We start from the raw sequence: 26,853 nt of genomic DNA, 5'->3' as shown, positions 1-26,853 counted from the left end.
TTTTATAAAGGTTTATTACCTGCTTGGCCCTCTTCCTTGCTTCATCCAAAGATCTTCCTCTTTCTACCAGCCGTTGAACCACTTTTTCCCACCGACTTTGAACACTGATGAGTAGATTCTTAATTAGGACAACATCTTGTTTCTGACTAAAATACTTCAGGTGGGTTCCAGTTTTGTCCAGTTCTATTATCTGCTCTCGGTGAGAATTTACTTCATTGGCAAAAACCTTCCCCACCACAAAAAAAAGCACATCATTAGAAATAAGAAAAAAATGGATCGATCTTAAAAATGCTTCTGGTGTCATAAAGCTTAAATTGTTTCAATGGATAAAAGAAACTTTTCAAGCCACCAAATTCATACTTTTCCCATGAAAACAGCCCAGTGTCTGAAAGAAGAATGCTATCCATTGGAGTCACTACATACCTTGTGCTCGTCAATTTGAAACAAGACTGTGTCCAAGATAAGACTTGGCCGAGAAGCTACATTTAGGGTCTGTTCAGCCTGGGTGAGCCAGTTGATGAAGTCTTGGAGGGAATTATGGAACTCCATTGCCAAGTTGAGAGCCTCTTCCAGTTTAGTCTGTGAAGCAGATTATTTAGTGTTTGATGCTTAAGGGTTTGGGTTATATCGTTGGTTTGTTTCAAGTTAATCATTCTTTGCAGATTCCTTTCCCTTCCACACTTTATGCATACAGTACCCATGTTAACCAGTCAGCTTATTTTTATAATGGGCCTTTACTAAAATACTAGCAAATCAAACCTCTTTATTAAGCTCCTATCTAGTAAGAAGCATTTCAACAGCTAAAAAAACACAAAACACTTAATATATACTAAATTGTGCTTATGGGTAATTAACAAAAAAACACAATTACTAAACAGACTCTGTAAAAATAAATCTTGATAGTCACATAATTAATTGTTGGGGTCAAAAACCTATGGAATACATTTTATGCTCTATCAGTGGTAGCATACAATCTATTTCTAGTCATTGTTTTTCTTATAGCATCACTAATAGTAGTACAGATTTCTTGGGTTGTTATTCTGAGTTTTTAAAAAAGTGACAAAAAATTCATAATTTAACATAAATTATAATCATTTTGGATAAAATTTTTATGTAAATGCTCATAAAATGTAAATAGAATCATCTCACTCTTGCTCTTTCTTTGTTTAATGAATGTGATTAGTATCTGAGTGGTTGATAATATTTTAAAAAATATACCTGAATGACACTTGATCTATGATATATTTTTATCTATATTGCATAGATCCTTCTATTTCTGTTCTTTTGTGTTAGAATACTATGTTCAACTGATGCCATGAAACCCCAAATATACACAAAACACTTTTTAAACATGAATTATTAAAAATTCTATTCTTGATAGTTCTACTCAGAAATAAGGCAAAACCCATGCAAAAAAACAACTAAAACACTGGTTTTATTATTTTAATCAAAGCACATACTTTCCTTTCATTGAGTTTGGTTTCCACTGATTCCCATTTTTCTTTCAAGTTATTTATGTCTTGGTCAATATTTGTCTCTGCAGATTCGGGGCATCTTGCAAGCATCTGCTGGCCTTTCTTCATCAGGCTCTTATATGTTTCTTCTTTAACATCAAAGGCAGCACAGACTTCCTAAATTGAGATACCTTGAAGTTATATGACTTTTAAGAGAATAAAATCTAAGAGTTATATCTTCCCCGGGTCATCAATCCTAAGCTTTTCATCAAATATTCATCTCTGTGGCATAGAGAGTAATCATGACACACAGTTAAACTTTTCACTATATTCAAACAATACCAGCACCTACAGTCATATGCAGTTTACTGAGAAATCTCAGAAATGGTGCTATCATTATCAATACATTCTGCATGCCAAGGTTGGAAGCAATAGTTTTTATGCTATCAAAAAGGTTTCACAGGCTGGGGTTATGGCTCAGTGGTAGAGTGCTTGCCTAACAAGTGTGAGGCACTGGGTTTGATTCTCAGCATTACATAAAAAAAAATAAATAAAATAAAGGTATTGTGTCCATCTACAGCTAAAAAATATTTTTTAAAAAAGAGAAAGGTTTCACTAGCCAGGCACAGTGGTACACACCTTTAGTCCCAGCTAAGCAGGAGGTTGAGGCAAGAGGATGGCAAGTTGGAGGCCAGCCTCAGCAACTCAGTGAGACTCTGTCTCAAAATAAATAAAAAGGGTCAGGGTGTAGCTCAGTGGTAGAGCACCCCTGGGTTCCATCCCTATTACCAAAGGGGAGAAAGGAGAAAGAGAAGTATCTTCTTTTAACAGAACAAGAACATATTTTCCAGTCTTCCAAGGTACTAGGTGAGAATATATCATGCTTAAGCAATAATTTTAAGTACATTCTGATTATTTTGAAGATTTTTCTTTATACTTTAAGGCTCAGCAGTTTAAAACTTACTCAGGATTATAACACTATCCATTCAAGCTTATCAATTTGTGGGGAAATGTTGGTTTCTTAAAAATAACTTGATTTCTAAAACCTCATGTGCTGATATAGTAACCTTTTGATTTGAAAATTTTAATCAATAGTGGCGTTGTTTCTAGCACTTACACACAATAATTTCTGCTATAAAATCATGTCTCTTTTGAAGCTCCTTCCCATTATTATGTACAAGATAACACCAGGACGCACACAAAATGGTCAATCTGTTAATCTGAAGCTAGAGCTATAGGAAATCTGTACGTACCATATGGGCATTAAGCTGCTCTCTGGCCGTTTCTGGTAAACCCCCCAGAGGTTTGGATGCCAGCAGATGACGCTCCGTGTCAGTAAGCCACTGCTGTAAATCCTCGATTTCACCGTGGAACCCTTTGGCCTGCAGTGATAGGGACGTTTTAAGTTCGAGCCACAAACACTGTCACTTTCAAAGCAGAAAACGAGGTTCAAACAGTCCCAGCCTGCCAAGCCCCGCTCTGCATTCCTGTCAGCCAGGTACCACTAGGTCTGCCTACCCATTTGGAGAGCTCAGCAGGTAAGAGTATTATGCTAAGAACTAGAGAGGGTCTTCTTCTTTGCTCTGTTCTTTATCCCTCTCATTTCTACTCCTCTCCTTAAAGTATAAAAATTAAACGGCAGTCTGTGAACTAATGAAAGAAATCTGTGCTATTTTGGTCTTGAAAACTATAGAAACATTCAGGATTCAGTCTCTTTATTCACCTGACGTAAGGCACCATCCAGCTGCTGCTTCCTTTTTTCTGTTTTTTCCAGAACGTTTTGCCAGCGCTGATTTAAAACCTCGAGCTTGTGCTGAAGGCTGCTTGCTTCTTCTCCTGCACTTGATTCAATTAGATCATTTCCTGCTTTATTAACGGCTTCCACTGTGGACTGATGGGCTAATACGTCATTTTGAAGCACCTGAAAATATTAAGATAACATCATGTTTGCCAGTTGGTAACACACTGACATCACTTTTAACACAATTGTATTTTCTGGTTATGAAACATTCTGAAAAACCTCATAACAGAGATTTAATATGAAGTTTAAAATGATGGAATTAATTCCACTTAACTTTACAGCTTTCCAAGATATAGTCTACCAACACCCCTTGAAATGATTGTGTGAGGACACCTTGACAGTTATTCCCCTTAGGATGACCTTGAAATTGATGCACTACATATCTGGAGATTATCATTAAAAGGTTCTAAATTTTTTCAATTTATTTGATTAAACTTAATTTTATGTCTTAAGTACTTAATTTAAAAATATTTTTACCTCTATATATTCATTTTCAAATACAAAATTATCACTTCTAAGATAGAAATATTTTATAATTAGCATTCTAAAGGGAAAGAAAGTAACCAGAGAATATTCTTATTTTCTCTTATTGGAGGGGCATTGCTAATTTCAAAGGAATATAACATTGTAAGGGTCCATTATAATCCTCTCCTATGCTTATTGACTCAGGGTTGACAAAGTAAAGAAAAAGAACCTCAGCTTTCAGCCCATGTCAGGTATCACACATCTGTAGGGGAATCAAGACAGGGATTTCAGAAAAGGGCAGTAGCCATCTGAGAGCACTGTTCTCTAACCATATTTACTTGTTTTCTAAGGCATCTGGTGAAGGAGTGTTTGCCAAAGGCTATAAGACCAACTGAGTAAGGAGTTAGATTTATAGAAAGCAGGTATACTCTTATATGTTAGTAGCATGAATTGCTTTCTCAGGATGGAAGAGTTAAAAGTCCTTGCCCAAATTTTTTAAAAAAATTCTATAAAATGCAAACTTGTAAATGGTCTAAGTCGAAGCCTAGGAGCAGGAGACTGCAGGACAGGGAAGGATGGAAATATTCCCTTCCTTCCTCCAGCGACTCAGCTGGAATTCTAAGTCATCTAACTTGATTTTTGAGCTATGGAAAGAAAGAGAAAAAGAGTCATTTCTAACTACTCAATGATAAAATTAAAAGGTCCCTCCATATCCCCCACCAAAACTGGACCATTTTTCCACCTCTATTATGTTATTGTATGCAGTTCGGAACACTGATACTGCTTTCTAAGACAACTGCCAGGTTTATGAAAATATAAACTCACACTATGAGAATAAACATATTTTGTTTCCATGCAGAGTTAGTCTGATCAGTCATGTTTTGCTCTAAGCAAAGGTATAGCACAGACATTAAATAATGAAGTAAGCTTCTCTGTAATCATTAATTATGCAAAATAATCCTAATTTCTTAATCAGATATGGCTGGGCAATGACTATCCATTTAGACAGCACCAGGCAAAAGAGAAGGAAAAATTTAAACTAAGGAATTTTTAGGGTGGGGAAAAATATGAAAGAAGGAGAACTAAAGTTAGAACAGTTAAAAACTGCATATCATAATCTTAAATGCTATTTGGATTTTACATTTATTTTTTAAATGTTAGTAAATTATTAAATGTTCCCTGCCTGATAATTAGGGAAAATTTACTTCAGGTGAAGATTCAGGAACTGGAAGACATTACTAGTAATGTAAATGCTAACGTCTATGAAAGATGGTGGAATGTCAGGTAAACCCTGCTGTGCATTTATGAAAGTCTTGTGATTCAAGGGATAGGGAATGAACTGCTAAGAATTATAAGCCAGTGTCACAAAGGTGACAGTGACATAAAATGATTTTGTATGAGTCTCTTAAAAAACTTTCAACTCATAAGCTACAAGTCAAAACAAGACATAAAAAGTTGTTTTAAACATAAATGTTTTAAAAAACTGATTTAGAAAGGAGTATAACACAAAAATACAGTAAAGATAAGAGTGACACAGATACAGAAGGGATAATCACAATATAATGAGAGATGTACAGACAGTAATCAGTTAGACACCCAAGCAGGCTAAGAGACACTGGGTGGGGAAAGGGGCCAGAGAAAAAACGAAATCTGTGTCAAAACAACCACATTTTGAACCCATATTTTAGGCTATGCACAACTTTTAAAAATAGGTGAAGTTAGTCTAATGGCAGGTATAATTAGGAATCTTAATTGTTCACGTTTGCCATGCAGGCCCAGTGAAATTTAGCCATGAACTTCCCATCTTTGCTGTATTTGATAACAACTACACTGAACAATGAGAAAAATATTTTAATAAATGTCTTTTAAGTAGTTTAATCCTTAGCTACCAATGTCAAATATGAACTTGTATTAAAGTCATAACACCATGAAAAATGCATAAAGAAACATACCAAAAACTTTGAAGACACTAAAAATGCATGGAGAAGAAACATAATACATAGGGTAATAACAGTTACATACATGATGCTTGGCAAGTTCAATTTCAATGGCTTTAGGGTCTCCTCCAACAGGTTTCTGTTCACTTAGCAAGCCCTCAGTGTGTGTCAGCCACGCCAAGAGCTCATCCAGAGCGTGCTGGAACTGACCCAGTGCTAACAGAGCGCCCTCCAGCTTGTGCTATGAGAAAGCAGAGAGAAAGAAGATCCACCTATGAATATGACAGTACAAATGACCCATATTCATAAAAAAGGGCAAAAATCAATTGTTTCCTTCTGTCAATAAGCACATCCCATGAAACCCAATCATCATATCCTTCCACATTTCTAGTTTGACCTTCTTTGTGGTTAAAAAAATAGCCTAAGCAAAAAGAGCTCTAATAAGAGAATCTGGGACTTCAAAAGTTTATTTCCCTAATTGCCTGATTTTATTTTTAGTAATTATTTTACATTAATATCTAAGATCAACAATGCATAGCTTCATAACGAAAGTCTTGGTGTTTACCTGTCTGTTGATAATTCTCTCATCCAGGCTATCCCATATCAATTTCAGTTCCATTAACGGGTCTTGAACTGTGTGTTTGTCACTTTCTTCTGTTACTTTTTTCAGCAAAAGTTCTGCTTGATGGTTCAGTCTTTCCATTTCTATTTGCTGTTGATAGGCCTCTGACTTAAATTGCTGTTTTAAAAAAAGATACAAGGGATTTTTTTTTTTTAACATATTGGTAACTTTAAACAAACAAACAAAAATTCTGGGGTTAAACTGTTATTCTAATTCATATTTCCTATCATGGGGAGGTGAAAAGAAATAAAAATCAAACATGGGGTTAACAGATGAAAGAATACAGTCAAAAAATTAAGGGAAGTGTTTCCTCTTTATTCATTGTCTCTAATGAAAAGATATTTCTATTTATAATTTCAATATTTCATTTTTGTTTTCTACAACAAAAAATGAACAAATTTAGAAGCCTGAGCATATTCCAATACCTAACTGTACACTAAAAATGAGTTTTGAAATTATAGAAAAGAAGAAATAAAATGTGCATTAACATATACAAAAACCAGAAAACAATGTACCTAAGAAAATCAGTATTTCCTGCTCTAAAACACACATTCATCTTGCATCCCCTCGTAATTCTTTTTCTGTGATTATGTTACATTCATTAATATTTAGTTATTCCTACATTTCACCCTCTGGTGACACAGACTAATGCTATTCTCTGTCATGGTGCCTCCTGTATTACTGACATGTAGTTAATAACCTTGGCTTTGCCAATCAACAGGTTAGAAAATGGTTGCTTGTAACAGTAAAATTGTTCTGTTACAAAATATTTCCATAAAATATCTGCATCTGTAATGGTAAATAATTAATGGTTAAGCAGTTCCTTAATTTTCTTTCAAACATATGAAAATAATAAGTAAATTACAGTGACCACTTACTATGATCAAATTAGTCAACCAACTTACTATAAGGAAAATACTTTCACCCTCCTTTTAAGCTCAGGACACAAGAGTAGAGCAGTCAGATAACTTTTCTGAGGTCATTTAGTTAGCAAGTGGATGAACTCAAACCTAAACCCAGACAACTTGATTTCAGAGTTTTTTTTCCTAACCAGCTTGCTCACCTGAGATAAACACAAGTATCCAAAATAAATTCTCCTCCACCACAGTCATTGTACATATAAAGTATGTCATGTGTTTGCTATAGGACAGGCAAAGTAAAACAAAGGAAAATAATCTAACAACAGTAAGAGTGAAATTCTCAAGAATATTTGTTTCTAAGTGAAAAAGTCTTTCAGAGTCAGATGAAAAATGCCACAACAGATGATTATTTTACATAAAAGTCTAGAGGACTTCACTGACAGTGGTCTCTGTATGAACAATTAGGAAGGCAATAGCTGATCTCATTTCAGTAAATGATCACCCTATGGAGAGGATTTTCATAGCTGCAGATCAAGAACCACAAAAGCGAAGGTGACAGAGGAAAGTATATGGATATCAACAAACATTTACAAAGCAAACATTTTGGGAAATATAACTATACCATGAATGGGCCCTTAGCCTATTAGAATGAACTAATTACTCAGAACACATGAAAGAAAAAAATGTTGCTACATGTGTATTGATGACACAGTCCCCACACCCCTTCCTGCCCCCAACATGAAGATTTTTGGCAGACTGTATATTAACTCTTCAGAGTAAGTTGCTTCTGGGTATAACATATTTTAGGAAACTTAAGAAAGACTGGTTCCTGTACTTTCAGTTTATTTGTATTTTCTTACTTTTCTATAAGGAACAGTACAAATTAACAATAAAACAACTAGTATATTTCCTTTTTTAATGAGCACTTAGTTACTGCTTACTATGTGTAGGCACTATATTAAGCCAGTTTCAAAAGCAAACTGTGATTCTTCACTTATGTAAAATACATACATTTCATGTTAGGAATCTTATGATTCAAGAACTTTAAAATGGGGTGTTAGGTGTATGGTTCAGTGGTAGAACATTTGCCTAGCATGAATGAGGTACTGGGTTCAATCCCCAGCAACAGGAGAACAAAACAAACAAACAGAAATGCAGAGAAGCCTTTGATAAAATGACTTAGCTCCCACACATACCTTTAGCTCTTCAATCTGCTGCTTGACAGTTTCAAGGTCTGTTCCGATGGGAGACATTGAAGCTAATTTACCACCTGCAATATCTACCCAGTCAAATACTGCCTGAAAGACACATTAGTCCACCTGTTAATATAACAGTATATTTGAAGCTGCAACAATACCTTATGTGTTTCAGAAAAGTCTTAACTTACCTCTTTTTTTAGGTACTAAGTATATTAAAAGTGATGGTGCACTTTAACGAAGTTGCCACACCACACAGTAGGGGGAAGATCTTAAAAAATATCTGATATTGTTGTCATTGATGAACAACTTAAGCAGAACTTAAGCAGCAACCTGGGAAATGAAATATCTTCCACTCCCTAATCACACTTTGGACCCTCCAGAGCACCTGGGATCTTCCACCTCTAGTGACACCAACTGCAGGTCTTCAGTAAATCCAGTGGCTCTTCATGACCAACAGGAACTCCAATGGCCCTTATTTTTCTAGCAGTGGCAAGGAGTCTGTACAAGTCCTCTAGCCATGGAGGACAACACAACTCAAAGATTCACCATCATGACCTGGCCTTACCAACAGGGCTGGAGCCTGATTTAATGACTACTTGGTAGTAACTAATAAGTTATCACTTAAAAAAAAAAAAAAAAAAAAAAAAAAAGATGGGTGGAAAGTTTTAATGAGGTGTTATCTGTAGTGAATTTTTTCATATATTTCCAAAGTTCAAAACCCTTTTTAGCTGACAAAAAGCCTGGTAGTGATATTTATTTTTACAAATATAGAAATGAAATGGCATAATGAAAAAGGAAAAGATGTTCTCATCTGAACATTAAAAAGAATATTCACTCAGTGTTATGGAAATACTTAGAGAGAGGTTTTTTTCCATATGGTAAGAGGGATCAAAGATTAAACTCCTGCCAGTCTGTTAGGAAATGGAACAAAGTTAGGGAAGAAATATCCCTGAGTTGGCCTCCACTGACAAAAGAATTTTTGGTTATTAAAAAAATCAACTCATAAATGGTTAATGAACTGAATAACAACCTTTAAGAGATGTGAAAAACAACTATTAAAAGAAACTATATATATATGGAAAAGAAGAAAACACTTTTACACACCAGATTATGACCTAATAAAATGGAAATCTATTTTAGTACACGGAGAACATTGGCTTCAAATCAAATTTCTTTACTTCTGACTTTAGTTAAACTTGGTGATATTTTTAGATAGTGTTTACTCCTTTCATCTTATTCCACTCAACTTCAGAACAGAATTCAGTCTCAGTTCCATTTCACCGTCTGGTGCTGAACCATGTGTGAAAAATTCTGTGAGAAAGCACATTCACTTAAGAAAAAGTATTTCTTTTTAAAGTAAATTTCACTGTATGTTTAAAAACGTGTTTAGATGTGCATTTAAATCTTTATATCTGAAAGGTCAGAAATACCATCTAGAATGCCAAACATGAATTGGAGTAGGTGGGGCAATTACAGGAATAGATTTGGCACAGTGGTGGGATGGTGCCAATGTGTAAATCTGTAGACATCAACTAGTATGATGCCTCCTTCAGCTGAAACCAGCAGATACACAGTAACCACCTTACCTGCAGTCCATCCTGGTACTGAACGGCAGCCTGCATGGCCTCCTCCAGCTTGTCAATTCTGTCTTTCCAAGCTTTATTTAGAGAATCCCAGGCAGAATTTAACTGTGATATAAACATTAAAAGTTTTTTAGTGTCAAGTTTAAAATTTTTAACTAGTTGTTAAAACATATTAAACATATATGAGTTAACTAAACTGTTAGAAAGGCATTCTATTAAGAGTAGAAACTAAGCCAGTTGTACCTCATCTATGCTCTTCTTGACGATGGGTTTATCAGGTTCCCCACATGCAGCAATGAGTTCAGAACCCAGGTTAATGACCATGTCCAGCTCTTCCTGTAGCCCATCTATTTCTTCCCTTATGGCCTAGAAAAAGAAAGTAACAGCCTTACAATGTTAAGCAAAATCACACTGAAACTTATTTCTGCAATAAATTTCCTCAACATAAAACAGAAAAAAATATTTTAAAGTAAAAACAGCACTGTTTAAATAACAAATGCCACATTTTTATTATAAGAACACAAATAAATAATAAATACTGTAACAATACAGGAACAAAACTTGAAAAACATCAAAAATACCATAAAGCATAGGAAGTTGTTTTGTTTAGGAAACCAAACACACCTCACAATATGCATTTTTAGATATAAGCTCAAAGACTTTACAGAATTAATGTATGTTAACAGATTTAGGGTAACCAAGCTTTGGATTTAATGTCTTTATCCTAGCTAGGACTTGTAAACTACAAAAACATAACAGAAATGAAATATACTATCTTTGCTTTTGTCTTCTTGGTTAAATATATATTAATTCACTTAACAAATATTTAATAAGCATAAACCAAGCCCTAAGGCACAGGAGATATAAAGAAAAATAGAACTGGATATTTCCCTCCAGGGGCCCACAGTCCATCAGGAAAAACAGAGGTATAAGCAACAATAAGTCACACTGTGTGTAGAATCTGAAAGTTTTATGGCAACATAGATGGCAATTTATTCTTAGCAAATAATTCTGCTAAGTGTACAAGAAAGAGTTACATGGGGGTTAATAACTGAGGTGAAATTTAAGGCCTGAACAGGATTTGTCACCAGAGTAGCCAAAAGTACATTCTAAGGTGAGGAAATAAAATGTGTAAAGGTACAGATGAACACTCAGAAAAGCACAGCAGGTTGGGGGAGGTGACACTTTTTAACCACTGCAATAGAGGTAGCCTGGTAAAGAAGCATAGAATAGAAGTCTTTGGAAACAGGCCTGGGCTAGGCTGGCGCATAAACAACTGTTCTAGGAAGTACAGGTTTTATCCAGTAGGCAGTGCCTCTGAGGGTTTTTAAGCAGCAACACAATAAAAGCAGATCTAAAGAGATGATTGGCAGCAAGGTTAGAGGCCTGGCAATGAAAGAGACTGCACTGTGGGTTACTTTGGAAGCCAAAAGGAGAGATAATGAGGCCCTAAAAAGGCAGAAGCAGTGGAGATGGGGAGAAATTATCTTAAATATACAGTCTTCAAGCAAAAATTGTGGGTATATTCCATCTCCTACCAATTATCATGCATTCTATGTTCAGAAACAAACATAAAATTTTAACAGAATAATATTCCTAACATATACCACAGGAATCCAGGTTTCATTATGCCACACCTATTTTTTTTTTTTTTTTTTTTTTGAAACTTTAAATGAGATTTTCTGCTTACCTCTGCTGCTTCTTGCTGTTGTTTTACTACTGAGGGATCAATTCCAGGATCCTCCAGGTCCCGGATGAAATCTTGAGTATCTTTAGTGGTAACCACCAGTGACATGTGATCACACCAGAACTTTTCTGCTAGTTCCATTACGTCCAGGAGTTTAGCTTCCCTTTCCTCCACCAATGTGTGTATGTTCTCCCAAATGAAAACCATTTGGTCAAGTTTATCCTGAACAGCTATGGAGCCAAACAGTATTAGCAAGGATGCTGATTAGCTTCATCGAAGCAATAAAACAAAATGTTTTAGCTCACACAGAAAGCAGCAATTCAGTTAGCTAGGTGTCTAACACTGGACTAGGTTTTGGCTGATCACAGTCTGATCAGTATCACTGGGCCCAAAGAGCCTATCCCAGGTAATGCAAGATCAGTGGGTCTCTTGCTCTCCTGAACCAAAGCATTTCCTGAAAAAACTGGATGCTCGAAGCAGCAAGAGTAGACCCAAGTTTAATAAGTTTTAAGTTCACTAAGGCTTCTTAATTCCTCAAAAATTAAGTAACCATGTAAACACATTCGTTATGCTCTCCAACTCAAGAATAAACTTGTCTGTTCAGTCCCAGGAATATAAAAATGTAGGATGTGTATTTCTGGCTTGCTTCTAGATACATTTATCATGAATTTCCACTATGCACAAGCCGAGCTCATGGCTCTAAGCTGTATGGGTTATGGTCTTGCCATTTCTGTGGTTATGGAACAGAGCAGGCATACTAGGGAAGATAATATAATCAGTGAAGAGAAAAAAAATATTAAAAAATCTTAGGTCTGGCCTTATTAGTACTATGCTTTAATCTACTTGTTTAAAAGGCCCAGAGAACACATGGTCTTTGTATAATGGCATGGTTTGTATTCAGTCAATTAATTTCACAAATGCAGGAAGACATTAACAAGGGATTTGTATACACAGCCCTTCCACCCTAAACACGTATCTGCAATGCCTTTTCCGAGATCTGGCATTTTGTTATGCAATTGGACTATCAGAGAACAGCATAAAAATATAAAAGTATAGTTGAATTTTTCAAAACGATTACCTTTGGCAGATATGTCTTTATCAGTGCCGCCAGATCTAGCAATCATTTCCTCTCCCCTCTGCTTAAGAGTTTCATACAGTGGTTGCAGCTTTTCCATGTCTACTGACACGTTCTTATTTTCACTGATTTGCTCCTTGATCTTCTCCACCTCAGCAGAGATGGAAGGTGGCTGCCTCAGGCGTTCCACAATGCGTTCCAGGCTCTCAAGGATCTGGTCAATCTTGTCATGAAACTAGTAGTACAACAGTGGGATCATTTTTGAGGAAAAGATCTGGGATACTAAGTGTGAAATTTAAGTAAAAAAAAAAAAAAAGACCATCTAATTTCTTCAATTAAGGACTAAATCTTAGTCCCTTTTGTCAATATATCGATTCAAAGAGTTAAATCTAGCTGGTATATGAAGTCATGCTTAAAATCATGACTTGTATACACACCTCTGTTTTACACTATGTAGGTAGAATGAACTTACTTTCTTTTAAATAATCGCAGGTATTCATTAAGAAATGACATATATTAACATACAACTGGACCACTGGAGAGCAGCATCTATTTTAACCTGTTGCTTCATCTTGTTATTACAATTCAAATTAATTTTTATATTCAATAAACCAGGTATTTGTCGAACAAAGTTGATTGTTTTCTTCTTTTTTTAGTGACTATTTTGGTATTCTAAAAACTTATATTCTTAAGTGTGAAATTCATGGACAATTTTGATTGAAGAGATTCTTTAAGCTTATATGTATTTCCTAAAGTGAAAAAATGTCAGAACATTCCACAATGTTGAATTAGAAGTTTGTTTTTAGGGCTAGGGAGCATATGTTTAAAATGTACAAGGCCCTGGGTTCAGATCCTGGTACCAAAAAAATAAAAAGTAAACAGGTTTGTATTTAATTCATGGTCAAACACAAACTCAGATATATGAGATAATTTTAAATTAAAATTATTTTTTCTTCTTTTTTGGTACTAGGGATTAAACCCAGGGGCACTTAACCACTCAGCCACATTTCCAGTCCTTTAAAAAAAAAATATTTTATTTAGAGACAGGATCCTGCTGAGTTGCTCAGGCCTTGCTAAGTTGCTGAGGCTGGTTTTGAACTTGTGATCCTCCTGCCTCAGGCTCCTGAGCCATTGGGATCCAAGAAATGCACCACTGCACCCAGCTAAATTTGTTGTTTTTATATTAAGCAAATTATAAAAAGTGGTCCATTCACAAGTTCTCCTTTATCCTCAAAGTTTAGGGAACCATCATTTGAGATTATAGAAAATAGACCACTCTAATGTTCTGTATGTAATGATAGAAACCAAACCTTGGAAGTGGAATACCTTTAAGTAATTCCAAAATTGACTTCTTGAAAAAAGGTATTTTCAAGGAAGGAAAAAAAATTATTTCCAACTTCATAATTGTTTCCTTTTTATTTGGCCTATCATTCAGCCTTCCCTCTTACTGCCTTGAGAATGTTTTATTAGTAATGACAGTAATATTTTATCTCTACCAATGCCAAATGCTACCTTCCACTCAGGATGGACATGGAATTAAATATCTGACAATGATGGTGACTATATGTTTCTTAGTCACTGAAAATTATTTTTTATTGTGTCTTAAAGCAGGCAGAGAAATATAAGGGCTGGGCACAAGCAAACACCACCTCTGAGAGACAAATACCCTGTGTCAATACCCTGAGTTAGTGGAGTGAAATAATTCTGGTTGAAATTTAATCAGATCTAAGAAGACGCCTTTCCCTGCTTTGCGGTTTGGAAGGACCCAGTTCTATTTCTAGTGTAAATGATTACCTGAGTTGATTGAGAAATGGCTTCATCCAGGGCCACAGCTCGCTTTTTGACATCTTCTTTAATTTGACTGTAAAGGGAGTCAGCTGCCACATACTTCTCTTGGATAGAGAAGCCTTCCCCTGGGCTCAATTCCAGTAACTGTGGTCCAGTCTTGTTCATCTTATCTATATGAGGCTTGTGTTCAGCTATCAACTCACGCAGTTGCTATAACAAACCAAACAACTTCTCAGTATCTCAGGGTCACACCTCCATATTACAGCTGTCTGCACCCCCAATGCAACCAGCTGGCAAGAAATACCAAACAAATGCCCTCCCCATCGCAAGGCATTTAACACATGATGGCTCATACAACTCCTTGCCAGGAAGAGATGGCCCTGATACAAATATTAAACAATGGTCTAGTCATGCCGAAGACCCTTTAAGGGTGCATACACACAATTGCTGGTTGAGTGAAATAAATGAACCCAGTTCTTCACGTATTCCATGCCAATAGCAGTACACTTTGACAGGAGCATGAGCCAAGGGTCATTTTACATGAAAGGATTCTGACCTCCTATGTCTTTCCAGAGACCAAGTAGTAACTCTTGATGTACTTTTGTACATACTTGTGGGTATGTATTAAAATAGGGAGAAAGGAAAAAAGGGAATGGAAAGCAGCTTAGTAGAAGGCAGACAGTGCTGAGAGTAAAAACTCAAGATAAAGAGATGTGAGGGTGATGTAAGCCCACAAGGCATTGCACTTACATATGTGAACCAATATAAATGGATACACATATATGACATTATATTGTTTATGTATATTAGAATCTATTCTACATATATATGATATAGACATTATACATACATATGAATGAGTTTACTTCTATTTACTATTTTAAAATGTTAAAAGTTGTAAGGGTTATCAACCTTTCAAATACACAGCTACATACTGAATATTATGTGAAAAGTGCATTCAAAAAAAATATGTCTTAGGCAGATGTTGTGTAACTTTGTCATCTAAATGACAGATATAATGATAATTAATTATATTAATGAGTGGAGGTGGGATCCAGGTGGAGCCCCATTCCCTCTGACAGATATGATGTATTGGAGGCCTAAGTAAACTTGGAATAGTTATACTTCATGGATCCTGGGTTCTCTGTTGAACAGCTTTGCTCATGGGTCAAGCCCAAAACCACTCCCGGGGAGCTTTGCCTCAAGTTTCTCTGAGGCCAGCCTCCATGCAGCACTAAGGAGCCTTCCAACTGTCCACATGGCGGATTGGGTTCCCTCATCAGCAGTTCCTTGTCCTCATCAGAAAGTACATCCCCAAACAGTTTGCTGTCCAACCCCTAATAAGACCTTCTCTGAAAGAAATTACTTTCAGGAAGACCATCTAAAGATAAGCTACCCATTTTTTTTTTTGGACATTTAAATTTCTATTATTCATACAGAAGAATCATCAGGATGAACATAACTGGGTTTTTTTATTCAAAGTGTCCAGTCATATGGATTATTGTGAGAACTTGTTGAGGAAATTAGTATATTACATCAATTGTCCCCTATGTAACATACTATTTTTAAAGTTTTTCTGAAGGTTGCTTCAAAGTACTTCAGGAAAGAGCTGAACAAGAATTCATTTAAAAAGGAAGAGGATGTCTAATTGAACATGCTGCATGTAAGGACATGGGAGGTCCAGGCCTGCAATCCAGCTCCTGGGTGTTCCAGAATGAGCTCTCCTTATTTTCATTCCATACAATCAGATCATCTCTTCCTACTGCTTAACATAATGGAGGTGGTGATGGCAATAACAGCCATGATAAAATCGAGTGGGAAAGGAGAGCTGGAGACGTTACACACATTCTGGTTTCAGTATTCCATCATGCACGCTTGGAAAACAACTCACGCTCAGAGTTCTGAGCAACTCATGCTCAGAGGTTCCAAGACCTCTGCTGTTTCTCAGGCTGCTTAGAGATCTTATCTGTGCAGTATTAGTAAGAGACAACTTAGCCTAGTGAGCACTGTGATGGGCCTTTTGCAGACCATTCTGTAACACACCCAGAGGACACCTACTGGATGCCCACACTTGGGCGTATGTGTGCATGAGGATAGGACCTGATAAAAGATGCCTTTGCCTCATGTGGCAAAATGATCCTGGAGTCCAGTCCTGCTGGAGATACTTCGTGTGAATTTAAGATATCTAACTCTTGGTAACAAGGACCTTAGAACCAGCTTTCATGGCTAGAATGAGCTAGATCTTCCCCCAAAATAAGAGGGATGGTAAAGTTGAAGAAATGCCATTCTAGAATGTTGCAAATATTCTGAGAGCTTTTAATCTGAACGATCTGAAGACCTGACTACAAACCTTCATACTTTTCCTTATAATATACAATCATAAAATTTGAGTTTAAAAGATTTTGCAAAAAAGAGAAATCAATTCAATTTTCAAATTATCAGTTCCATAATGGGCCCTTTCTGATATTATGTGAAAAGCACAGTTAATAAAATCACTTCAGAGTAGAAGAAATCCATTAAACATTTCATATTAAAAATCATTCAGTGAATAGGCATGGGGATTTCCACCACAAATATCCTTATACTAAAATTAAATCTGATTCTGCACAGTTTCTAAGTTTTTCTATTGCTAAATGATTTAGACAGAACTCCATGAAATTTTCATTTTCCCTTAAACAAAGTGTTATCCAAAACTCTTTTCTAAATAAATACTTATTAGAGATATTCTTCCATGATAATACATTAAAATAGTAAATAAACAAGATAAATAAGTTTTTCACATATTACAAATGATGATGTAATATACCCTAAAATATACCCTAAGTACTCTCTCCCCTCTTTTCCTCCCCCACCCCCACACTGATTAGTCTCAGAGTACATTTTGTACAGATCTGGGAAAACAACTAGGTTTACAAGTCCATAAATAGCAAGGACTCCAGATTTTATTCTGAGTCTTGAACCTTCTCTCATCCAAATTTTGTGCAAAATTTTAAGTGACATTAATAATTAAGTGGTTGCTGGAAGGAGGACTTCATAATGCCATTTCACTTATGTTTAAAATATGATACGACTGTAGTTATAAATATACTCCCTAGTATATGGGAGCAAGAACTTCCAAGAGTTTCATGTACATGGGGGGGGGATAATTTGTCTTTAAACTTCAGCATATTTTTTCATAATTTTTGTGATATTGCTCTTTGGACATATTTCATAATACTGTACATTTACTCCAAGCTGTATAAAGCCTCTTCCATATATTTCTACTTTGCCTTTATATTCTAGATGGCTCTGATCACTACATAAAAAATATAAATTAGTCAATATGTACAAATGGAAAGAAATTAACGTGTAAACTGAAAGCACTTCCAAAACTTATTCCTCTAGCATTTTAAAATGGGAGTTTTTTTCCCTACCCACATGGTTTATACTGCATACTATTCTATAAAAATCATGATGCAATTAATGATATATACAGCATGCTCTACCTACATGGGTCTTTCCATTTAATCCTGGGCCACAGGTTAAGCAGCTATGAGGTAAGAAAACCACGTACAGCAGAATACAATATTACAAAGACATCATAGCCATGTAACATGTCTAATGGCATTTAAAAAAAACATCAAAACCTTGATTCTTTTTTAGTGGGGAATATCACATTTTCTTTCACCGTCAGCTTACCCGATGTTCTTCCTGCTGTTGTCTTAGAGTGTCATACTCAAGGGCTGGGACAGGAAGCTGAGAGATGACTTTTTGTGTTTCTGTCAGCCATGGCCAGAGTTCTTCGTATGTCTCCCAAAACTGATTAACCAGGGACTGGGCCCGTTCTAGCTGTAGATACCTCTCTGAGTTTATCTGGCAGAGGGCATCGTAGTTCTTCAATAACTTGTCCAGTTTTTTCTAGAAAATCAGATGGTGAAATTTGTTTAATTGTCAGGCCGACTAGCACCTGTACTCCAGAATGCTTTGTCCAGCACTGTACGCCAGGCATAGAGACGGTACATAACAAATGTATATAAAATGAATGAATCAATAAAAGCTATTCCAAGTAATTATTTCTGTATACAAAAGTTCATTTTAAATTAAAGAAGGACTTCAAGTTTTCATGAATAAGATAATGAGCTCTCCAAACAAGAAGTAGAATTTTCCAGTCATTCCTACAATGCCCTTGAGGCTAGAAAACAAGTCTCATGTGATTCTACCAACACAAGACATTATTTTTTAGAAAAACAAAAGACTTTCTTTTGCAAATGAAACTAAGAATTGCTAATCAAAAAAATTAATTATGTATATTAGAATCAAAGTAGAATATTGTGCGACACTTATTTTATGTGGCAGTCACAGTAATCTTGACTATGGTATAAATTCACAGTAGAAACTAATAGCAGGGGCTGGGGTTGTGGCTCAGTGCTAGAGCACTTGCCTAGCATTTGTGAGGCCCTGGGTTTGATCCTCAGCACCACATAAAAAATAAAATAAAAGCATTGTGCTCATCTACAACTAAAATTATATTTAAAAAAACTAATAGCAGAAGATAAAAGCACAATAGTCACCCAGTAAGACATTTCAAATGATCTGCATTTTTCATGTCTGAGTCTTTGCAAAAATAATGAACATTCTATTACCAACAGATAAATTACTATTGAAGAGTATAAATAAGAGTATCATTACAGTGTGCATTTTATTATTTTATCTAAGGTACACGTTACACATTAAAAATGTGATCCTGGTCATAGATATTTGTATATATTTATTTTTTTCCATAGGATATTTTCCTACCAGAACACACACTGATTTCTCCTCAGATTTCTAAATATGAATTAAACTAAACATTTTTATTTGTGGATGATTTTCTACTGATTCGCAGGATCATTAATACTACATACACACTGGGTGCTTCCTTAATTACTCAGTTCATTTCCCCCAATATAGCTTACAGTAACTTTATACAGAATGAATTTCAGCATTAGAGAGAACCACATATTTGGGACTTTGTTTTAGTTCAAGTCCCAAATGTTCCTGAAGCATATAAACCACAGTTGACATATGTAATAACAATGGTTTATACTGATAATAATGGTAAAAATACAGTTAACATTAACTGTGCCAGTTAGCCAAGAACTCAAACTTTAATAGCTTTTATGTTTATTTAAAAAAGAATGCCAGCCGAGCACAGTGGCACATGCCTATAATTTCACGGTTCAGGAGGCTGAGGCAGGAGGATTGAGAGTTCAAAGCCAGTCTCAGCAAAAGTGAGGCGCTAAGCAACTCAGTGAAACCCCTGTCTCTAACTAAAATACAAAATAGGGTTGGGGATATGGCTCAGTGGTTCAGTGTCCCTGAGTTCAATTCCTATTACCAAAAAAACAAAAAAACTGTCCTCTTGGTCATTCCCTATAGGAATATTCCTTTCACAGTTATTTGATAAGCTAAAAACATGCCTTATCTAAAACTAATGATTTTGCTGCTTGAACAGAAGCTAGGATAAAGGAAAAGCCTTTTCTAGCCTTAAAGCTCAACACACACTACCTGTTCAAGAGTCTCACTACCAGTAATATGGATAAAATTGTACCTTCATTGACTGCTTCTCCTCTTCACTGGATGTGGTCATGATTTTATGTCCAGATTTAACAAGTTCATCAATAATATCCTTGTGTTTCAAAATCTCCATGGTGAATGTCTGTGATTTACCAAATAAAGAGTTTAAAAGATAAAATAAACGAAGTGTATGACTAAAAAGAAAACAATTAGGCAAGTACTTGAAAATACCAAGTTATACTAGAGGGGTCTTGAAAAGTAAACATGCAAGCTTATTTCCTAGACTTGCAGCAAATAATTTATAAGGCAACTGGAAATGTATCTCTTCACCTTTTGAACCTGCAGCTGAGCAGAGGTCTGGTCTTGCTCAAGTCTGATGTCACCCAGAGACATCAATTTCTTTTCTGTTTCAGTAATCCAGGATAACTCAGCATCAGCGGCTTGGTCAAACTAAACAAAAGATAAGTAATTAGGTCAGCAAGTTCCTGTAACTGGTGCCAGAAAAACACCTATCTACATTTCTTTTAAATATCCTTATTGTACAAGTAGAAACACTGAGCTTATCTCTTCATGGCATCCCGAAACAACTCATGGGAATGACTGAGTCATAAAGAAAGGAGAACTTTCCACAGAGTAATTAAATACAAGCTCTTAAAACGTGTTGAAGTCATAACACTGCATTAATGATTTTAGGGTGGTGAGCCCTACTGCCTTCTTTCCTGGTGGACTTTCTAATTTGCTCCTTAAGAGCATTATCTAAATGTAACAGCCACAGAAATCAATGGCTAGATACCATCTTTTTTTTTTTTTTTATTTATCTTTCAATTTTTTACAGACTGCATTTTGATTCATTGTACACAAATGGGGTACACAATTTTGTTTCTATGGTTGTACACAATGCAGATTCATATCATTAGATACCATCTTTATCACTCCACTTGTCACCTTGACTCATGATACCAGGCAACAATCTGCTGTCAAAACACATAATTCCAAAGCAAAAAGAATGGAATATTTCCATGTTCTTGCTATACTATATGTGTGTATAAATGAATGTGTAGACATATGTCTCATGGCATATAAAACACACTCCCAAATTATTCTTGCATAACTTTAAACATTTCATTTAATAATGGCAGAAAACATTTTGAGAACATTATTAAATATTTTAAGAGATTTCATTTTCCTGATCCTACTACTGATTCATGGCCATGGTAGAAATTCATAAGGTACAGAAAAATATACAAAAGAAAATTAAAACCCGAAGCTAATACTGTTGATATTTTTGTGAATTTTCTTCCAGAAGTTAAGAAAGACACATAAAGGTCTGGGATAATATTGTAAAAACGGTTTCATATCCTGCTTTTTCATTTATTATGAACAATTTCCCATGTCATATTTTTTCAATGTGATTTTTAAATAACACCATTGTATTCAAGCATACCTAGACATTTCATTTGACTCTCTGTGTATTTTTTGCTATTATATAAGCAAACCTGTATGAATATCCTGTGTATAAATCTTTTGGCATCTCTAATTAGCCCCTCAGTGTAGATTCCTAGAAGTGACTAACCACGTCAAAGAGCATTTTAATTATTTTCAGTGCTTACATCAGATAAAACATAATGCCTTTCCAGGATAAGAAATTATCATAGATGAATAAAGTAGGCGAGTGACACCATGGGCAACAATGGTAAATGGCAACTAACAATGGCCTCAGAATTAGTGGACCCTATAAGTATTTGAAAGTCCAGTTCTGCCAGAACTTCTAATTATTGAAGAGAAGCTGGAAATCCAGATGGGGTGGGGGAATAACTAGGTGAAGGAAGAGGAAACATTAGAAAAGAATTCATACTTTTCAAACTATACAATACTATGTGGACTCAGGGGACAATGGAACAGCTGAACTTTTCCTAGTTCCTCATGAAAAGTACAGTGAAGAACTCTGCACATTATATATAAAACACACATAAGGAGGCTCCACAGAGGGGAGAGAAGAGGGCAGAAGTGCTGTGGACCCTGGACCCCAAGGAACACTGTGGTGGTGAGTTTTCTGGGTTTTTTTGTGCCCACCTATTCAAGATTGGATGCTGGAGAAACTGGCAACCTAGAAATATCAATGGGCACAGACAAAGCCTCAAGACAAGCCTGCTCTCTCTAGTGAAAGTACAAGGAAAGGGGCAGCCTGGCAAGTCAGAAAACTTAGGTAGTTACCACTCTACTCCCATCTAATACCATGGGGAGAAAACTGTGGCCCCACTTAAACTTATGTCAAGAAAGCTGACCAAGGGGCCTAAACACCCACCTTCATGAAGCTACAGCAAGGTTCCCAACATCTCTGCCAGGGTAATGTCAGAAAAGGCCAAGGAAAGAGGCAGAACTTTCTTTCATCCCTAGTGGGTGACAATAAAGTCCCTACATACAGCCATTGGAGACCCCATGCAGGTCCTGGGCTTCCACCCCCAACCAAGCAGCCATGAGTTGCGCCCCTCCCAGCCTCTGGAGGGAGTCAAAGGATGCCTAAGGGGAGAGGGATCCTTATCATTGCTCATTTTTGAACCACTGTGGCCACTAGGTATCAGTTAGAGACTACACGGGAGCTGCAACCCCCAATCCCACCCAGCAAAAGCAATAGGCATCCCCCCAGTGTCCAGAGAGGCTGAGTGGGGAACCTGGACATCTGCCCTCGCCTGGTAGCACTCCCAGTTCCTCTGCCAGAAAGGAATCAGAGAAAGCCGTTAAATCAGAAAGGTAAGATCCAAAGACATAACATCATATGAGAACCAGGAAGGTCTCAAATTGAATTAAAGAAGATGCTCAAACAGATGCCAATATCCAGATGGCAGAAGGTTAAAATTATCTGACAGAGATTTTAAGTCAGCCATGATAAAAATGTTTTTTTGACTACCATTTCTGAATGTTCATGGTTGAAATAAATGAAAAATCAGAAGGCCTCAGCAACAAAACTGAGCCTCCATAAAGGAATATGACACCTAAAGAACAAATGGAAATTTTAGAACTGAGAAACAAGGGAAATAAAAAGCAACGAAAGGGACACAGATTTTTAAATATTTGTCAAGGTAGACTTTCCTTAATTATAGGGAAACCAAGAAACCTTCTGAAAAAAAAAATCTCTCTTAATCTGGTTCATACTTTTTATGACACTGTTCATTTTCAAACTGAAGTACTCATTAGTAATTATTGATCAATTTGGAAACGTAAGAAGAACACTTCATGGACTTATCCGGCAGCCTCAGATGTGCTCAGTCCCCATGGGAAAGAAACAAAGGAGTCTTCCAAGTGTACATAGTCAGTTTTCAAGGCACATACAATCCAAATGCAGGCCGAGCCTGACCATGTGATTCACTTAGAAGAGTCTCAGACTGAAAGAAATGGTCTGGGCTTTTCCATCTCACTGTAAATGCTGCAAGATATCTAAGTAAGATTTAACAGTCATGAAATACTTTTTTCTTCTACAGATCCCGGAAAAAATAAAGTGACACATCACTGAACCTCTTCTGTTTGTGTTCAAGTTGTTAAAAGTATGACATTTATAATAGGGAAAGTAGGTTGTTGTTAATATTAGTTTAACATGATGTCTTCCCTTTACAAAAAATAGTATCCAGTGAAAAACAGTCGGATGATACCCTCCAGGTTGCCAAAATGGAAAGCTGAAACTCAAACACTGTTTCTTTAATGAACTCAAATATTTGCTCTGTTGAAAGAAAACAAGGATTCAAGCAGAAATTTCCCTTCTGTCTTTTGAGAAATCTAAAAAATTAAATTAGCAAATATTTATTGTTAAGCAACAAATGGAACAGCCTCAGGGATATGACTCATTCCCAATGAGTGGTGTGTATTTCTAATGGATGATAAAAAATGGCTCATTTTTACATGTGAGCAACACAGAGAACAGTATGACCATAGCAAATTTTAATAACTTTGTTTACTGCTTGTACAAGCAGCAAAAGTTGACTTTAAATAAATTGTTGATAATCTCAGCACCCATAAATGCATTCTGGGGAATGTTTTAATACTTAGCATCATTGTCTGTCAACCTTGGCTACTGTGACTCCTATAATATTGAATTCGAATTTCCAAAAACTTCCTAAAAGTTACTGCAAGCCACCTTTAAGAGACTATCTCTAAGTATTCCTGAAAAACACCCACTAAAAATATAGCATTCTACTGAACACACTGTTCCCAGTGTTCAATGATCAGTAGCTCCTTTAATCCTGACAACAAATATATAATGTGGGAATAATCATTAGCTCCATTTGCAGCCAAGAAAACTGAGGAAGAGAGAAGTTAACTAATTTACCAAAGATGACACAGATAGTAAATGTTGGACCTGAGATTTTAACCAGATGACCTGAGCACCGAAACTGTACTGTTACCTCCCAGGTTATACTGTCTGCGCTTATACATTCTTTGAGCTTCAGGAATTCAAACTATGGATGTGATTTCACCCAAAATGGCTCACAATAAGCAGTAAATAATAGGTTTTGACTTAAACATTTCTCCAATTGCTAAAACTGTTCATACTTACCCAGAAAGTTTCTAGTGAGTGGTAATGAAGGTCTTTAAGACAGAGTGATGAGTAAACCTTTTACCCCAAGGACATCCTTTCTCACTCCCTTCCTCTGGCTGGAGATCTTACCACTTTCCTTTGATTAGCATTTCCTTCCACTTTGCTATTCTCATTATTCTTATTTTCCCTCCCCAAACACCTGGAGCGTCTAACCAAATCTCACTTCCTCAGGGGATGTTTCCTCCTGGTTTTTTTAAAAGAAATAAACAGGTGGTATTTTTCCTCCATGGCAGATTCTTAATGACAGGAGCTACACTTCCAACCCAGGAGCCTTTACACCAGTGTTATAATGGGGCCCACTTACAGAAGCTAAGCAGTTAGAATGGAATTCCCAAATCTAATGAGACTCCATATTTTAGCAACTTCTGACAATTGTACATTTATAAGAGGCAAAGAACAATGCACTGCTCTGACTTTAAACAATCACAGTGGTCTTAACTGAGGATACATCCAAGCAAAAGTGCCTTTACCAATTTCTACAGAGCTCATTTAGTTCAATTTGCAATTAGAGCAAGAAAGTAACACAAAACGGTTAGTTTGTGTAGGTTTAAAATGCAAAAGCATGTATAGTTTCTAACTCAGAAAGTGGTAAGCATTGTAACTAAGACAGGCAGTCTAGCTCAACACCACTGTATGCTAATCTGCCTCGCTCCATCCTGCCCAGATTGTTTCCTAAAACTAATGAATGGGTCTGATTATTTTAAACAAAAATAACCTCTTCAGAAAACCAATGCCTGGAAATTTGAAGATTCAGATTTTGGGGATTTGTTGACAGGAAGCACTGAGCACATATAGTTCTCACTCATTTGCTCATAAATGAGGTTGTTCAAGTATTTCCCAAATAATGAGAAACATCACTGGAATTCACATTGTGCCCTAGCCCCTACAATTTCAAAATTCAGTGGTGTATCTTTTTTGAAACTGATATTGTGATATAGGGTTCACATAAAAAGCTAACCATGGCAAATCAGAACTCTTTTAAAAACAGGATGATTATAGAGCACATGCTAATTAGGAGATGTCTGTATGCTGCCTTCCCCTTTCCCGCTGAACTTTGGTTCTTTTCTATGTTTTGCTTGACATCTGTCATGTTGGTATTTGGTAGCCAATACACTCTGTGATAGCAGCCTGAGAGTTCACAAAGTCCATATGTATTTGTTGAACTTCAAAAATCAAGTTAAAATATTATAAAGGAGGTAGAAAGCATATAAACAACCTTAAACTGGACAACATATGAAGGATTTTAAGGCATGGGCTTGGTAGGTCATTCAAAACAAGGAATTAAATTTTTAAATTACCAAGTTATGCTCAAAGCACACATCCTCACCCATCACTTGTGGGTATGCCTATGTTAGAGGCAGAGATTTGGGGAAGAGTCACAATTAATTAAACAAGCTGGCTATGACTAAAGGTATGTCTAAAATGATGAGCTGAGATCAGATCATGTTCATATTTTGTATGAAGAAGAAACACAGAATGGTAGATACTTTGTTTATACAAAATAAAATACAGAGTACAAAGTATGTGGTTAACATTCGACTCTAAAGATATGTTGTTCATCACTCCTTTTGTATTTCATGAATATATTATCATCAAGTAAATCAGAAAACAAAAACTTTAGCATTCAACAGTATTCTGGTTCTAATTCTAAATATCTATTATTTTATGCAAGCTTATAAACTAATGTTAGTGATAAATTAGCTATATTATAAACTTGAAAATCATGAATTTTGAGGCTCCCCTCCTAAGGGCAAAACTAAATCACTGCCAAATTAGAGACAGGTAACTACACTGCTCTTAAACTTGCCTAGAGAGTGATGTTCCATGATCCTTAAATGTTGCCTTCTCAAGTTTCACTGTCCTTACAGTTGGAAATATTTTCATTATAGACTTCCATTTTGCTGCAAAAACAAAAAAAATGGTACTTTCTTCATATTACTGAAGAAAGTTAGAAAAACCATGGATCACTCCTTAGGATTTTTCCTGTCCATGTTATTTATAAGAAGGCACCATAGCGAGGTAGATGAGATATGGATTAAATTCTAGTTCCAACTCTGCCACTTACTAGCTGTAGTTCCACAGGAAAGTTGCTTCACCAGGTATTAGTCACAAACATGTTCCTCTGAGATCTAAATAACCATATGTAACTTTAGCCTTACTGAAGGGAGTTCATTGGGTAGACTTACAGGTATTCCAAAGAAATGCAGATGTAAGTACCCAAGTGAACAACCAGAAGGTAGTAATGGCATTATTCCT

The 26,853-nt window shown here is 36.0% G+C and overlaps 1 protein-coding gene across 16 annotated transcripts in view; it reads right to left on the bottom strand.

Annotated features, from left to right (window-relative positions):
* DST (dystonin) overlaps positions 1-26,853 on the bottom strand; it is a gene marked incomplete at its 5' end in the record, with an annotated part of 497,398 nt that overhangs the window by 32,771 nt on the left and 437,774 nt on the right. For all 16 annotated transcript variants that reach the window (XM_079147466.1, XM_079147478.1, XM_079147479.1 and 13 more), the window contains 16 exons: positions 20-226; positions 424-579; positions 1,461-1,631; positions 2,708-2,836; positions 3,178-3,375; positions 5,743-5,898; positions 6,223-6,396; positions 8,336-8,437; positions 9,925-10,026; positions 10,165-10,287; positions 11,612-11,838; positions 12,687-12,918; positions 14,478-14,681; positions 18,150-18,368; positions 20,041-20,148; positions 20,337-20,456. In XM_079147466.1, the coding sequence (XP_079003592.1) occupies positions 20-226; positions 424-579; positions 1,461-1,631; positions 2,708-2,836; positions 3,178-3,375; positions 5,743-5,898; positions 6,223-6,396; positions 8,336-8,437; positions 9,925-10,026; positions 10,165-10,287; positions 11,612-11,838; positions 12,687-12,918; positions 14,478-14,681; positions 18,150-18,368; positions 20,041-20,148; positions 20,337-20,456 (2,628 nt within the window). The remainder of the gene's footprint in view (positions 1-19; positions 227-423; positions 580-1,460; positions 1,632-2,707; positions 2,837-3,177; positions 3,376-5,742; positions 5,899-6,222; positions 6,397-8,335; positions 8,438-9,924; positions 10,027-10,164; positions 10,288-11,611; positions 11,839-12,686; positions 12,919-14,477; positions 14,682-18,149; positions 18,369-20,040; positions 20,149-20,336; positions 20,457-26,853) is intronic.

The sequence above is a fragment of the Sciurus vulgaris genome, assembly GCF_902686455.1.
Source record: "Sciurus vulgaris genome assembly, chromosome: 7".
Classification (NCBI taxonomy): Eukaryota; Metazoa; Chordata; class Mammalia; order Rodentia; family Sciuridae; genus Sciurus; species Sciurus vulgaris.
Note: the sequence above shows the minus strand (reverse complement) of the source record. Positions and strands in the feature narration are given on the sequence as shown.